Source organism: Epinephelus lanceolatus, chromosome 6 (assembly GCF_041903045.1).
Source record: "Epinephelus lanceolatus isolate andai-2023 chromosome 6, ASM4190304v1, whole genome shotgun sequence".
Lineage (NCBI taxonomy): Eukaryota > Metazoa > Chordata > Actinopteri > Perciformes > Serranidae > Epinephelus > Epinephelus lanceolatus.
Genome location: NC_135739.1, coordinates 23579664 through 23596315, shown reverse-complemented (window position 1 = coordinate 23596315; position 16652 = coordinate 23579664). Strand labels below are relative to the sequence as shown.

General features: G+C 40.8%; 1 protein-coding gene across 1 annotated transcript; it reads left to right on the top strand.

Moving 5' to 3' along the window:
• Positions 1 to 280: 280 nt before the first annotated feature.
• nmur1a (neuromedin U receptor 1a) lies at positions 281 to 14815 on the top strand. The gene is made up of 3 exons (XM_033622549.2): positions 281 to 374; positions 7198 to 8142; positions 13550 to 14815. Exons 2-3 carry the CDS (start codon positions 7224 to 7226, stop codon positions 13933 to 13935), a joined length of 1305 nt encoding a protein of 434 aa, XP_033478440.1. The 5' UTR covers positions 281 to 374; positions 7198 to 7223; the 3' UTR covers positions 13936 to 14815.
• Positions 14816 to 16652: the final 1837 nt, after the last annotated feature.

Below are 16652 nucleotides of genomic sequence, written 5' to 3'. Positions count from 1 at the left end.
TATTTTTTGCTCTCAGCAGTGAGAGGGTGATGTTTCACTGTGAAAGGCACATAGCTCATGTCATTACCATATTGACATCCCAATAATTATACTAGTACATGTGGGCAGAATTCTGAAAGGTTTGAATTGATGATAAAGAAAGGATGAAGGTGAGGGAGAATGACAGAGAGACGGCATGCTGTTGTGTGTGTGTGTGTGTGTGTGTGGGTGTGTGTGTGTGTGTGTGTCATATGTATGTGTGTGATAGTAAGTGAAGCTTGAGGAGAGAGCGACAGACCAGGAGGAGAGTGGACTGAGAGAGCAGCACATTGTACCGACTCCACTCAAGACACCGATCTGTGTTTACACCAGGGAATAAAGGGAGCACATCAGAGGTAAGAAGATTTATGCTCTTTGGAAAGCAGGGAAAAGTCATTGTAACGCATAGCAACTGTCTGTTATAGAAATCACTCCATGTTTTAGAGGATCCTGATGTGTAGCACAATGAAATCAACCAATTTATTCTTTTGTAATTTAGCCTTTTTTAAACTCTCTTTTCATGGCTAGAATTGTTTTAACAATGTTATTGAAATGAACATGCAGTGACTTACTAAACAGCTATGTTCTACTTTATGTGGATACTGATTATAATAACATTCTATTGTAACGTTGCATTGACATATAACTATATACATTTATGTTTTACATCAGGGACAGTGCACATTCAGCGACATTTAAGTATTTGTGTGGGAAACCAACAAAGTAAAATTTGCTTAGGGGACATCACAGAATCTAATTTGTGTCTAGTAGGTCATCTTCATATAACAAAGTGGTGTGTGTATGTTAAAGCCACTGCCAAGTTCAGGATAACAGGATTGGGGGGGGGGAAAATCCATTGAGGTAAAACCCCTAAAATTTTATTAGAGTGCAGGATCTAGACAAGAATGAAGGGAAAAATGGATCTCTGTTAAAAATTGCAATGTTGTTTGATTCTACCTTTCTAAATGCAAACTCACTCAGTGTCCTGGTGGTGCATTCAGCCAAAAAAACAAATAAACATACGATGTAAATACATATTCTTAGTTTCAACACAAATGCCTTTTGTAGTATGTCAATGCTCTCCAAGACTCTTTTTCCTCCTTCTGCTTTTAAGTTTACTACAACAGAAAATCTTAATAAATAAGCATATCTGAGCAAAGAAGAAAATGTCAGTGAGAGAAAGCCCTCATCTTAGGAGGCATAATTGTTAAGAGGCATTACAAATCTCAGCTGAAGTCATTAAAGGTGCAACGTGCTCATAGTCTGCAACGTCAGTGCCTCAAGTGATGAGAATGATTGCAGTGTTATTAAAGTGAAAGCTTAAAATGACTTATGAGCAACGAGAAGCACCTGAGAAAATCCACATTCAAGTTGTGCACATTTCCTTCAGACTACACTTGACTGCAAAGAAACACAAGCAAGTGAAAGTAAGCACTAAACACATTTACTCCCACAAAGTCATTTTTGACTCCCATAGGATGCAGTGTCATCGTGATTTCGACGCAAAAGATGGTTGTTATTTTGGTATGTGATGTGGATTATTCATGGCGTCATTCTGAAGAAAGAGAAAAAAACACTCCAGGGACGAGAACTGTGGCAGGCTGGGCATCACTTTCTCCATCTCTTGTTGTATTTTTCAACAGTCAGCCATTTGCCACATTACTTCCTTGGCTTCCAGGAGAACAGAAAGATGTCTTGCGCTCTGTTCACAGTGATGGATATTTTCTTCTGATATGAGGGGGTTAACAGTTGTTGACTAGATATAGATGTGGAGCTGGAGTGAAAGCTGCTGTCACGTATGCTGCTAAGTTTGTAGTTACCCAAGCGCCAAAGCTGTCTCTCATCACTGGATTGGCGTACTGTACTGTTTGCAATTGGCTGTAAACTCTAAGGACTTGTAAAGACAAAGTCACTTTAAAGTCCTGCATTTTACAGCATTTACTTCAAGTGAAAGCTGCTGTGTACCTGAAAAAAGCTGTTGTGTGCTTACAGCAATAAAGGGGTATTGCATGTAGTTATTTGATACAGAGGTTTCGCTGCGCATGTAAGTGCTGTAGCTCCCCACTGCCTTTGAATCATTACATTTTACAGCAGAGAAATTCCCCACTGGTAATCAATAAATCATAATCTACCACACAACCCGGGAGATTTTTGTCTGTGGCCAACAGGCAGTCAAACACAATGGTGTGAAATCCTTTTTCAGCCAGCCACCCTGGAACAAGTCATGACTGTCAGGTGGGCACGGCAGTTAACTAACTTTGGAAGCATCAGAACACATGCTTTAATGGATGACTGTTTGAAATGAGTGAGGGCGTATCTAATCATTTATAGTTTAGCACTTTGGTGTTTAGATTGCATTTGAAAATAAATTACTACATGTCTTTTGTGTGAAAATAAGACTAAGTCAAAACCACAATATTAGCAATATGACTTGCAGAATGCTCATTAGGAAGATGTGTTGTCCGTAAACACATCACACCCACTGACGATAATGTATCCTGCAAGTCTGAAATATTCATAACAGTAGCAGATGTATTTTTCATAAAGCAAACTATGTTATTTTTTGAAATATGCTCTGAACAGTGTGCTCCTGCATCCTACTCTTCAAGCTTGTCTCTGAGTTTTAAATCTAAAATAGATGCGAGTATAATTTTAAAAGATGTTCCGCCTCCTGGGGCTATAGTATGAAAATCCTATTGACTAAATAAGTAATTCACGGCACAGTAATGGCTGCACTCTAAAGCCACAGGGAAATGGTGTATGGAGTGCTATTCATTGTGATGCAGTAGATGTATACGGACAACATGCCTAACCACTGATTCTTCTTCTGTCTGGGCACAAAGGCATCCTCATGAAATAGACCGCTGACTTATGTATGTAAATGTATGGAAAAACCATTGTTGTGTTTTCCCGCTTGTCATCAACAGTCATTCATTAAACTGGCAGGAAAATGTTTTCCTGTCTTTCTCATTATCCGGTTCTCATTTGGAAAAATGTAAATAATGTTACATTTGACCTCCGAGTTAGAAATTTATATTCAGCTAATTGACCAGTTTTACTTCTCCTTTGTCAGCTCAAGTCTTTCAAAAGCCAAAGCAGTTCCTCTGTATGCATAATTATATGTCCTTTATGTTATGAATTTATAAACCAAGGTTGCAGTTTGAGCACCAGACTGGCACAACAAATCTGGACAGGCTAGTGAAAGACCAGTGCAGGCATGCCCTTATTATCAAGATTAAGGTGGCCTAGAAGGAACAGTTTAACATTTTTCGGAGTTTTCGAGTGAAATGAAAAGATTACTACCACTATCATGTCTGTGCTGTAAATTTGGGGCTATTGAGTGCCCCAGGAATGAGTCCTGAAACCCGGAAATGACTTAGCATTTTAGCCCTCCTGGTTCCCTCATCTCAAAGTTTGGGCCCTATTTAGATGGTCTAAGGCGGACGGCGGAGAGCGCATAATCCATGTCGCAAGTGTCATTGCTATTTAGATGCAGGCGCAGTTGTCATTTTCACACCCTGCGCCTTCGTTGTCTAACTAGCAAATGAACTTGCGCTTCTCTGGGTGTGTTGGTCTATAAATGAGGAGTGGTCAGGCGCAGTCATGGCACGTTGCTAGTTAGATGACGTAAAAAGCAAATGCGCCAGTGACCAACAAAAACCTGGTCTAAAGTCAACGGCGCAGTATTTCGCTTTTAAACAAGTTAGTTATATGCGTCTCTAGGCGGGTGCACAACGCGCGTGCACTCTGCTCAGACACACACGGAGCAGCCACACATATGTAAAAGATAACAAATAAAAATATGATTACAATGTGAAAGGTTATTATTGTGCACATTAAAATATTTATCAGAAACACGTCTTAATGGTCAGTCATTAATCAGAATGATCTAATCACAGTAATAATGATCATCATAATTTGTAATAATGACAAATGAAATTTTGAAATTATCTGACCAATCAGTCATTTTTTTGATTGAAAACCAAAGCCCACACATTGCATTTATTTTAACATGTTATACTAGGCTACATTATATAGGCTATTAGGCTACATTATATTATATTATTATATTGTTATCTGAGTGTAGAGAGGACGCACATGCAAATAAGAGGCAGAACACAGCTCTAGGAAACGTGAAAACAATTAACAAACGTGGGTGGGGGAGAAAACGCTGAACAGGTCATAGCTGCAGGATCAGCACCTTGGGGAGCTCCGCGGCAGTCCTGACAGCTGTGCTCTGTTATATGATGAAAAAATGTTTGAATAATATTCCACAGATATTTAGTAAGATCTTTCTTGTATTAGTGATCCCACGCCTGCTTTACCTTGGGGAGCTTGGGTGCCTGTCTGCTGTCCCCGTAGATCTGGTTCTGATGGGCCTTCACCTCCCGCATGAGGAGATCCGTCTCCTCAGCTGTAAAACGCTCACTCTTTCCAGTTGGTAGGTCCGCCATCTAACTAGCTCTCCACCATGCGCTCCAATCGCGCCTCTTTTAAAGGGAATGAGAGGTGACACTCTGATTGGCTTATTGAATGATACGCCCAAAACACACCCATTACTAATTCACAGAGTAAGTCCAACCCTTTTAGACTCTCCGCCATGGCGCACAGTCTCGTTGTGGTGGCAGCCTTTAGTCATGCGTCTGCGGTGTAGTTTGTTCAAAGCCTAATGTTAGCTTTTTACTTCTGGCAAATGTAATTAGGCTTCAAAAATCATGAAATTGGTGTTCATTAGCAAGATTATCTTGTTGAACAAAACATGTAAGTATCATGAACTGTTGTTTACCACAGCTTATTATCAGCAATAATCCAAAATCCAATGGAAAACTCTCTGGATGACACTAACTTCCATGTCAGCCTACAGAAAAACATCATCCCTGGAGCACTCTATACCCCGCAGGTGATTAGCTTAGCTTAGCTTAGCTTAGCACAAAGACCAGAGAGAGGGTTACAGGCAGCCTGGTTTCTGTCTAAATGTGACAAAATCCACGCTCTGTAAATAACATGTTGTATCTCATGTGTTTAATATACATGACCAAAGTGTACATACAACAGTTGTACAATTTGATTTTGCCGAATAATATCTTGGTTGGAAATGGTATCTCCCTGGAGGATCTGCTGGTTGAGAAGAAAAAGTCTGACACACCTATCTATCACTTTAAGCAAGTCACAGTACAGCTGCTAAGGTGCAAACAGATCAGACTTGGTGGTGGGCAACTTCCGGATGTAAATGCATGTAAATGTGTTTGCACAGCACAGACACTCTGCTCCAGATGTGTAATGAACTGAATTATAAAGAAGAAGAATCTAGTTCCTCACAGGATGTGACACAACGTACAAAATACTGTTACACCTACAGTCCTGGGCCACTTTGCTCTCATGGCAGTGCTCTGAGTACACGATGTACAGTTTATAGAATGGAGCTTCCTACTAGAAAAAAAAACCTCAGTTCAGCATCAGTGCCATTCATAAGGTACTGACTCACACAAGAGGAAGAGCCCACTGCTCATTTCCACCCACTGAGTGTCAGAGGGTCAAGGTGATCGAATGATGGTTATCACAAAAGACCAGTTATTGGAGTCTGTATAACTGCAATGATCCCATTCACGTGTGCTACTGTCAGTGAAACATTTCCACTGACTGGACAGTTAAAAAAAAATGCTAAAACAAGTGATTCTGTATTTTTAAGTGTCAGGAAATTTGCTGCAAAAAACAAAAATAACAACAAATTGATCCTATGTACATTAAATTTGCTCGTTTCTCTGTGTCGTAGACCACCATTGCCAAATACTACGTGCACAGCTGTTTTAGGAAATTACCGACCCCCTTTTTTAAAAATAGAACTGTATATTTGAAATCCATTTTAAAAATGCATTAATCGATCTTTTTGTCTGGCCACTTGGGAGCATGCAACAAGCTGTATGTCAAACACTGACATAGAACTAAGTTTGCATTAATTTGGATTCTTGTTTCAGGCAAATGTAGTAAGTCCAATATTTACTCCCCTCTAAGCTCTGTTTTGGTCTCCACCAACTTAAGAAAAAACTAGAAAGGATCTTGCAATGGAATCACTCCAGCCGCTATACAGTGGTCTTCAACTTTAAGTAAAGTAGGGGCGCCAATGGCCCCTTCCCTGTTTCTTGCCCCTTTACTTTGGGCACCCTTGCTCAGATCACAACCATCTTTGAACTCCACCTTCGTTGTCTTCATGTGTGTCACCTGGACCACACTTTTCCATCATGACACACACGCACACACACACACACACACACAGATTCGCAAGGTGAAAACAATACCACACACAATCTTATATCGGCTGGTGAATTTATAAAATGAGAAGTGTGCGGTGCTTGGTTTTTGCATGAACTGTTCTCAACATAGCAGCCGGGTCAGAAAGTTTCTCATTTCACAGGTAAACAGTACACTAAAATATGCTTCTAAAAAACATTTGAGATGACGAAAAGGCAATGCAGTAACAGAATTTTAATTCATATTTGACATAGTTTGACAGTTCACAAGCAGTGGTTGACATGATTGACATTCTCATTGTTTTTGTTGCATACAAATGCCATTAGAAGCATTACAAGGAGAACCAGGAACCTGATTTATTTCACAAACTATCTGTCTAATGCACTACTGTGTGGATGTAGTGACAGTTCCAGCATATATGAAGAAGCAAGCTTTCAAGCTTTAAAACTGTAGCTTTAAACTTAATGATTTCATACATTGATAATACAAGAATATTTAGTGTATTTTAAAGAGTAGCAGCCGGCATCAACAAGATTTTCTCTAATGGTTACGTTGCCATAAGTTTTGAGAAAATTCTGAAGTGTTTGTGTTTGAAGAACCAAGACTTTGAGGGCAGGAAACAGATGGCAATTCAAGCTCATTCAATCAATCAGTCTTCTGTTCACAGTAGCCAATTCAGAACTCATTAGCAGAAACAGTGGTCAGGAAACATGATGACGAGAGCTGAATGTCAAGATGTGAAACAACTCCTCATTTGTGCTGACATACGTACATTCACAGTATTCAACAAAACTTTGATCCCTGTTAAACTATGATTATAAATCTATGTTGTATAGATGTCATCACTTTTATCTTTACTTCAATTGTGTTCAAAACTTTAGCTCTAAAATGGCAGTTACTATGATGTCTGTTTGATCTGTTTTTTCTTAGACAGAGACTCTGACGACTGCAGCAGGATGTCAGCTTACAACTGCTCTTTTGATCTAATGGCTGAAAAAGGCAGTTGGCTTTGTCCTCCGGAGGAAAAGTGTGTCAATCTGACCTCTGTGGTAAACGGAAGCCACATCGATCTGGATGACGCATGTCTAACAGAGGAAGGGTACCTGGAGAAATATCTGGGGCCTCGTCGATCAACTGTGTTCCTCCCCATCTGCCTCATCTACCTGGTCATCTTCCTGGTAGGTGTGGTGGGGAATGTGTTGACGTGCACTGTAATTGCACGCAACAAAGTGATGTGGACGCCAACAAACTACTACCTGTTCAGCCTGGCGGTGTCAGACCTGCTGGTGCTGCTGCTCGGCATGCCGTTAGAGCTGTATGAGCTATGGCAGAACTACCCCTTCCTCCTGGGGAAGGGCGGCTGCTACTTTAAAACATTCCTATTCGAGACTGTTTGCTTGGCGTCTATCCTCAACGTTACAGCGCTGAGTGTGGAGCGTTACATCGCTGTGGTGCACCCGCTTCGTGCAAAGTACGTCGTAACGCGCACCCATGCCAAGCGGGTCATCCTTACAGTGTGGGGTGTGTCTGTGTTGTGTGCTTTGCCAAACACAAGTCTGCATGGGATCGACGTCCTTCACAGTCGCCTCAGTCGCCCCGATGGGAACATTACTGTTGAGATCCCTGACTCAGCGATCTGTACATTGGTGAAACCACGCTGGATGTACAACCTGACCATCCAGGTGACCACCTTGCTATTTTTCATGCTGCCCATGCTCACCATCAGCGCCCTCTACATGCTCATCGGGCTGCAGCTGAAGCAGGAGAAGATGCGTCAGACACTGGAGGCGAAGACGGGCTTTGGACAGGACAGCTTCTGTAACATCCGAACACAGCAGCAGAAAGCACGTCGCCGGCAGGTCACCAAAATGTTGTGTGAGTATCAAACAAGTCTTGCCTTAAATCTTACCTAAAGTTTTGTACCTAACTCACCTGTACGCAAATCTGTTCATGGGACAGCTAGAGCAAGACAGTTGAGTTTTTAGGCCAATACCAGTATTTGAGAGTCTTTAACGATCAGATAAGCAACTTTTTTTTGTAATATAAGAGGTGTCATTCTGGTATATTAGAAAGGCTAGTGTGCATCACATGGCATTGCACTACCAAGCAGCTACCTCAAGGACTGAAAAATTAAGCCAGCGTGGAAGTGCTAGAAACTGCAGTTCCCTGAATGGCCACTTGAGGCTGGCTCCAGAAGTGAGTTAATCCCCATAGACCCCCATGTTAAAATGCCCAACTTTATAGCAGAAATAAACATGTTTACAGCCTGTTACAAAAAACAAAAACAAAAAAGTTACAGTTGGTCTCTATAGGTAATTTCACATTTTTAATTATATGGGGTATGAATTTCATACACTTTACTCATTTACTATTTATTAATGCCTGATTAGGGGTGGGGTCACTTTAAATGACAAACAAGTTGCAAAGCATCGCCACAGTCCATGAGTCAGACCCCTCACTCCTGCACAGCTCCACCCTCACATCCAACCGTGTGTCACTTCTGGCTCCAAAAACCAAGATGGCAACAGCCAAAATGCTGAACTCGAGGCTTCAGAGTGGAAGTCCACAAACCAGTGCGTGATGTCACAGTAGCTACGTCCATTATTTTTACAGTCTGTGTGCACTGCCAAATGAGGCCACTGTTCCAAAATCATCTCACAGCCCAGAGCTGTTCCTGGAGGCTTGCTGCGTATACTCAAAATAGGAACCACCACCTAACTAGCTATAGGCACGCAAAGTGGCAATCTCCAGAACTAAAAAAAATGAAGCCAACTGTGTGATGTAAACATAATAGTACAAACTTTGGTTTACAATATATTGGACTGAAATGTACCATCTTGTGTACACATATTTTGTCAGTATAGTAATGTTAAGATGTTCTAGTTTCACGTATTTCCGCTAGTCGGTGCTGCTCGGGCAGCTGGTAGTTCTTCTGGTTGGGAAAAAAGAGAGGAGGAGAGAGTATAGCTTGGAGGGGGCATTGAGCAGGTGAAATGGCTGACTGGTGTGTGTTCAGACTTCACCCAGAGCAGGTTGGACTGTTCTATTCCTTCACACACACCCACGGCGCTTACAAAGAAAAGATGGCGATGGCCATAATGCCAAACTCAAGGCTTCAAAATGGGATCCTACAAACCAATGGGTGACGTTACGGTAGCTACGTCCAATTTTTTTTTGGTCTATGGGGCATGCGCATTACATGCTGTGTGTGGGGCACCAGTGCAGGAGCGGTCACCAAAACAGCTCAATATGATCATCATCAATCATGATCATATGTATTGCATTAACTCTCCCAGATCAGGCCCTTTCACACACTTCATGGTTTGAGCTGCACTCGTCATTGGGTTGGGTCAGTTTTTAAAACAGCCAGTTGGTTCTGCTGAGTGTAGTTCTCTGAAACTCAAGCTCATTAAAACATACCTGCATTCAGCAATGGGACAGAAACGTCTTTGTGGTCTTGTTGTCATCACTATCAATGCAGGGCTCACTCAGACGCAGCAGTAACACTTAGGGCATCTAAATGGCCAGCAGCAGCCCTGGGTGGAGTCATCGGTTTGCATTTATTTGCTATGAGAAATGGAAAATCCTTCACATAGAGCATCATAGGGAGGCCAGTGCAGCAAGAACCAATCTGGCCATGTGGAGGACAAAGATCAGATAAATGTAGTACTTAAACAATCAGTCAATCACTTTGTTTGGAGAAAAGTAATGGTGAAACATTTTGAGAGTTATTTTTATTCACATCTATAAGCATTTATTGCTTAAATGAGGCTACTGCATCAATTTGTATTTTATGGATTAAACAAATATTTCAAAGTGAACATTTTGTAGATATTTTCTGTGCAAACACTGATACGCTGTTGAGTGTGCAATTACATTTCCAAGCAACATATTTTACTGATGCTTAAAATTTGCTTATGCGCATGAATAAATATGATGAAAGGTGGCATCAAACACGCCAATCATACTATCCAGTTTCTTTCATATAAAACTCAGACACCTTCAGATCTAACAGGCTTAGACCTCAATGATGTTGCCCTCACTTGATTTTATATCCGTCAAAGGTGAAGGTGAAGCAAATGTAGAGGTGAGTGTCTTTCATGGTGGATAAGGATGAGCTGTGTAAAGGGATAAATCTATACCTTATCTTAATTTAATGCTCTGACCTTGGTTTATATGCTCCCAGATGCCTGGTTGGTTGCAGAGGCGCAGATGTTGAGATCGAATATTCAGTCATTTACTCAACATTTTTGTTTATATGTCTCCTTAGAGACTTCTCTTCACATCTATATATCGGGCAATGTCTAGTTAAGGAAGTGCAAGATTTAGAGTCTTGTTCTCTACCTTTAAATAGGTCAGAGTAATCTATGAAGATTGTCATCAATATGGCAAAATGGCTGGAAACGTAAAGGTCAGAAAAACGCAGAGGTAGGCAATTCAAATACCAAGAGGTAATAACTACATTTGATGATGACACTATAAACAGATCCAGCTGCTGTTAAACCACTGGAAATTGGGTCCATAAAAATGTACTGTCAAATACTGTACATCTTATACATTTCCTAAAATAATCATTTGGATGGACTATACCACAGAATATTAAAACAGGAAATCACTCATGATTCCTAAGATTAAATGATTTAGAGTAGAGCTTGATTTAGAAAAAGCATGGTCTACTTCTTGCCTAAAAATCAAAATTGCTCTTGGTTATGAACACGAGTTAAACCCAAGCGCAGGGCACAGACTGAATAATCATGTAAAGGAGGTTTTATCGCCACAAGAGATGAGGACATGGAACAGATGGTGAGGAATGGGAATCCAGGGGTCCACTGGGAGGAATGGAGGTGGCTGAGATGAAGCTGGCATGGGCAGGCAACGAGAGGAAGTGTGGAGAGCAGGTGTAACGGGCAGACAGGTGAATGGTGATCCTTAGATAAAACAGATTAGTGACATGAAAAAACCTGAGGAAGCAAACGCTTGGCATCAATATGTTTGCTGCCACATGACATGTAGCTCAGAGGCTGAACAACAATCTGGTGATGAGTGGTTGGAGAGCTGCAGTAGATATACTGCATACTCCATGGACAGGTGAGTGTGGTGAGCAGAGCCAGTGGCCAGAACAAGAACATGTCCACACCAGCACACACAGACATTACAAAACAATTTCAGTAAGTAGTTTAATAGATTTTCCACATCTCCAAAACAGCTGCCATGACTTTAGTTTTAAAACTGGAAGACGAGACCGCTGACACCCCAGTGTGTGCTGTGTTTGTCCAAATAGGTATAGGGCAGGGATCATGTTCACATCTATTAGATGGGGATATAGCTCCAGAAATAATTTAACACCCTCAATGGATTTGTGACCGCAAAAATGAAGGCTACATCAACAATTCTCTCTTTATTTGCAAGTTTTCAATTTTGTCCAGTCCCTACTCAAAATACTGCAAAATGGATAATGGATAAGTTGTAAGGATAACTCCTTTTTGTTTGTAGTTACTGCCATTTTAGAAATGAATTATTCACAGCTGTAACAGGTTTTGTTTGAATAAAAACCAACTCTCGACTTTGTCTAACTGCTTTGGTAATGTAAGTGCATCAACATTCATTTGAGATGACTGCTGAATTTGGCATTCATCCCTAACAAGCTGTAGTAATTAAGATGCACAGCTAAGTCGGCCATGTAATTAGACTACTCTCCTTGTCCCAGTATACAAGCATAGGGGAGGAATCAATTTATTGACTGAAGTATGTCCCACTGTGGTACGATAGGTAGTGATATGCCCCCTTTCATCTCATTAGTACTGGAGTACCTTTTCCGGTTGACCTTTTAGGTCACAGACCAAACAGTCAACAAACAAGTTAGCCACTGCTAACTGGTACAATGATGGACAACTTTACAGCTCTGTCCATGTCGTCCTTCCAAAAATGCACGGCTCTGGATGTACCCTTTGCCATGTTGTTACCAGCTTCTTCTTCTGTTACGCGTTTAATGACATGCGACTTCTGGGTCAAGGCCTGGGGGGCACAGAGCACCTAGGCCAGTCTGGGTCCAATTGACTGTATACATACAGCAATACTTCGACTCCGACTCACATTATCTGACTTTAAGAAGTTTGACTTTGTATGATTTCGGTCAGAATTACGTGTTTACATGTATTTTACAAGTCCGGTTTTAGTCAGACCAACACAATAAATGGATTATCTCTGATGTCATGTGAACACACTGAGAAACACACAGAAAAAAAAGAGGTGTGACAGGCATGGCATGTAAGACAACAGTGTCGGCCTCTAGTGTGACATATATCATACGCCTTGGCAGAGCTTTCTAAACAACAACCAAGGCACTAATGTGTCAATTAGAATCATTTACCATCTGTTATATGGCAGCTGATCTCATCCTCTGCTCAGAGATAAGGAGCTCCAGGACCTGTGGAATAATGGACATTTATCATCACTTTTCCTCTTCTCTGAGTTAGCCGCTAACTGCTAGTAACTACTTTTTTAATCTCCCGCAGTGGGTCGCACGCATAATATGTTGTCACAACGTCCCACAGACTTTCCTGTTTATATAGACACTGTTTCAGCACTGTTACTACCTCCTGTGGCGGATTAAAGGCGAGACCACTCCCCCCCCCATTCCGTGATCGTACCTTATATACAGCAATGCAAGTGGATTGATATTCCTGCCTTGAATAGGCAGTGTAAAAGGGGATATAGACATGTAGTGGTGCCTCACAGACAGCCTGTCATTCAGTCGACCCCGCCTTATGTGTAACTTTAAGCCTTAAGAAAATATATACAGGTGAGTTATACAAAAATATCACCCCCTGTACAGTTGTCATCAATGTTGAAATCAGCTATAGAGACTGAAACTGTTTTTTGTACCAGGCTGTCAGCATGTTTATTTCCGCTGTAATGTTGGACATTTTAACATGGGTCTCTATGGGAGTTGACTCGCTTCAGAAGCCAGCCTCAAGTGGCTGCTCAAAGAACTGCAGTTTTTAGCACTTGCCATTGGCTTCATTTTTCAGCCTTGGAGGTTGTCTCTTGTGTAAAACATTGAAGGAGATTGCAGGAAGCAGTATATGGCTTGTCTCGACATTAGTTTTAAATCAAAGGTAATGTGCCCAGAGCAATTCTCTGCATCACACATCCCCTCAAGGGACAATTTAATTGAGAGCACAGACAGCATTTTGGTCACATCGATAAATGCACTGCTCATAAATCTCCTCTACCCATGTCTCCTCTTTCTCCTTCTCTCTCTCTTTTGCTGTTTTTCCAGTTGTTTTAGTGGTGGTTTTTGGGATCTGCTGGGCCCCATTTCACACGGACCGCCTCATGTGGAGTTTCATCAATGACTGGACCGACAGCCACCGGGAAATTTTCCAGTATGTGCACATCATCTCTGGAGTGTTTTTCTACCTCAGCTCAGCGGTCAATCCCATCCTGTACAACCTCATGTCCACACGTTTTAGAGAAATGTTCAAGGAGGTCATGTGCCATCGGCCACATCACATCACGCCCAGAAAACATTCGCTCAGTGTCACGCGGGTGACACTCCGCAGCACACTGAGTGATGTGCCACTTGGCAACGGAGCCGCTGTTGTTGAAGCCGAGGCAGAAGATGGAGACGTGCGGATGAAAGACGAGACCACTTTTACGTGTTAAACACAAATTAAAGAGGAAAATGGCAATCTGTTTGGAAAGACTGTCCCGTTCTGAGCTACTCCATCCGTCAACTATCATCATCATCCACTTTGAACAGGTGCATCAGCGAAAAAGTGTTCAGATTATGCTGCTTTTAAAAACTTCATCCATAACTCACCAACTCATATACTGAAGTTAAACTCCAGACCCTTTTTAAATGCTTTTACACTATAATGTCATCTCAAGTTTGCCAACAAAAATAACTTGTTCACTGTATAAAAGCCAAATGAAATGAAAAGTCGTGTTTCTTAGCAATTCAGTTTCAGTGATGACAAAACCATTTACAGAATGAGGTGGATCAGTGAGTACATAAGTCAGTCCAAGCCAGAGAGAGTTTGGTCACTTTTTATATACATGTATTATAAATACAGTAAGTAAATGTGAAACACAATACCGTAAAGTAACAATGAAGTGTATAAAAGTATAAAAATGGTGATGGATGGATATAAGATAATACACACTGAATGTTCTGTTTTGTTTATGATAATGCTGCTGTATTTATATATGATGTAAGAGGAAAGCTACGTTTTATGTACAGTGTATTTATATGAAATCATTTGTGTTATACATGTCAAAGTTTCTTATCACTTGTAACGACTTTTAACGTGGAAATGATGTTGTATGTATCTATTTTATGATCGTTTTTAGCTAATGTAAAGTATCTTTGAGTACTATGAAACATATTAAACATGTTACTATTGTTCTATAAGGATAGCCTATATAATGTATTCATGTTCAGATAACAAAAATGCTTGTCAACCTTGTGTACTATTTTCACTAGTGTTTACATGTGAAAGTTATTTATGCCAAATGTCTTAAAGGAGAAGTCCGGTATTTTGCACTTTGAGACACATTTCTGGGTTGTTTATGATAAAATATAGTGGCTAAGACCAAAATAGTGACCATTGCTAATTTTCAGAGAATTTGGCTTTCCCTGCCTGGCTTAACAGTGCTGCCTATGGCCATGTGTGAACCTGTCCCTAAAACCACCCTAAACGTTTGTTTTCAAAGCCATGAAACTCACCGAGTGGTCAGTGGTGTTCGTTGATGTTTTGACATAAAAATCGTAGCAAACTGTGGTTTCCATCCGCGTTTTCGCGATTCATCTCGATTGTGGGACTATTTTTCCAGCTGCCTCACACCCGTGTGTAAACTTACGCTTGATTGTTCGTTTGACCCTGAAGCGTTATACACTCCAGCCCACTTGATGGCAATAATGCTCCTTTACGTGGGTGTCGCCAACCGGCAGGAAACCATTGCAATGTAATGGGACACAGAGAAGAAGCAGAAGAAGAAGGCTGACGTTGTGTTTCAAAGGCATCGTACTGTGATGGTTGTTTACAAGCGAGTAATCCATTGTGCAGTTGTTTAAACTTATTACAAAATTTTTTCGTTCGTTCTCGTTCTTCCTCCAGGAGCCCACACAGCACTGTCGATCCTGAACTTTTGCTGAGCAAAAAGACTACAGTGCCTACAACCTTGTCATAAACAACCCCCTTTCTGTTTCCTGTGGTGGATTACTACCAACAGACAATGAGTCTTCTATAGAAAATCAGTGAATTACACAAAATATCAAATAAATCATCACGGAAACCAATGCTACAATTTTTATGTCAGAACAACAGCGAACACCACTGACCACTCGGTGAGTTTCATGGCTTTGAAAACAAACGTTTAGGGTGGTTTTAGGGACAGGTTCACACATGGCCAGAGGCAGCAGTGTTAAGCCAGGCATGGGAAAGCCAAATTCTCCGAAAATGAGCAATCGTCACTATTTTGGTCTTAGCCACTCTATTTCATCATAAACAATCCAGAAATGGGGCTCAAAGTGCAAAATACTGGACTTCTCCTTTAATGTTTTATATTGTTCCAAGTAAACTTTGTGCTGAGATGTTATCTATCGCTATGAAAAAAATATGAGATAAAACTAATTTCTAATAAAGCAGCTTTGGTGCTTTTTGTTGTTACAAACCTGTTGCTGTGCAAAAAATATATACTTGTTTTTCCAGCCAAAAATCAATATGTCTAGATTACATTGAGTTTTGTATGACGTGGGAAATGATGCCAATTCACAAAGACTATTATGACTTTCAATATGATGGACTACACTTTTCAGGCTCACCAGAAGTACTTCACTGGCAAACTATTGTCAGTTCACCAAAAAGGTCTGTCCTGATTTACCGACTGACAGTTTAGATCCACTGTAGCATTACTAACGCTCTACAAAGACTGGCATAAGCCCATTACCACCCCCTAGAGGCTGCATTGCCCAAAGTATTCTCGAATTTAAGGAAGGCTTTATGGCACATCATGTTTTCTCTACTAACAGGGCACCCTGTAGGGTGCTGCCAGAATGAGTTAGCATTTTAGCACTCCCAGTTCCCTCATCTCAAAGTTAATGTTTTTTTTCGAATGGGTTTTTGGGTTAGATGCCTGAAATATGGTTTAAGAGACTTTTGTTTGCCACAGAGTTTATTTTCTGCAATAATCCAAAATCCAATGAAAAAAATCCATTGGTTTTTTCTCAAGGGAACCAGAGTGATATTAACTTCCATGTTTGCTTACAAAACAAACATCATCCCTGCAACACTCCATAGACAACACTTTATCATGTTTCCTGAACATTAACCCACTGCAGAGGTCATGTTATCATGTTTTATCTACCATATATCTGAGAG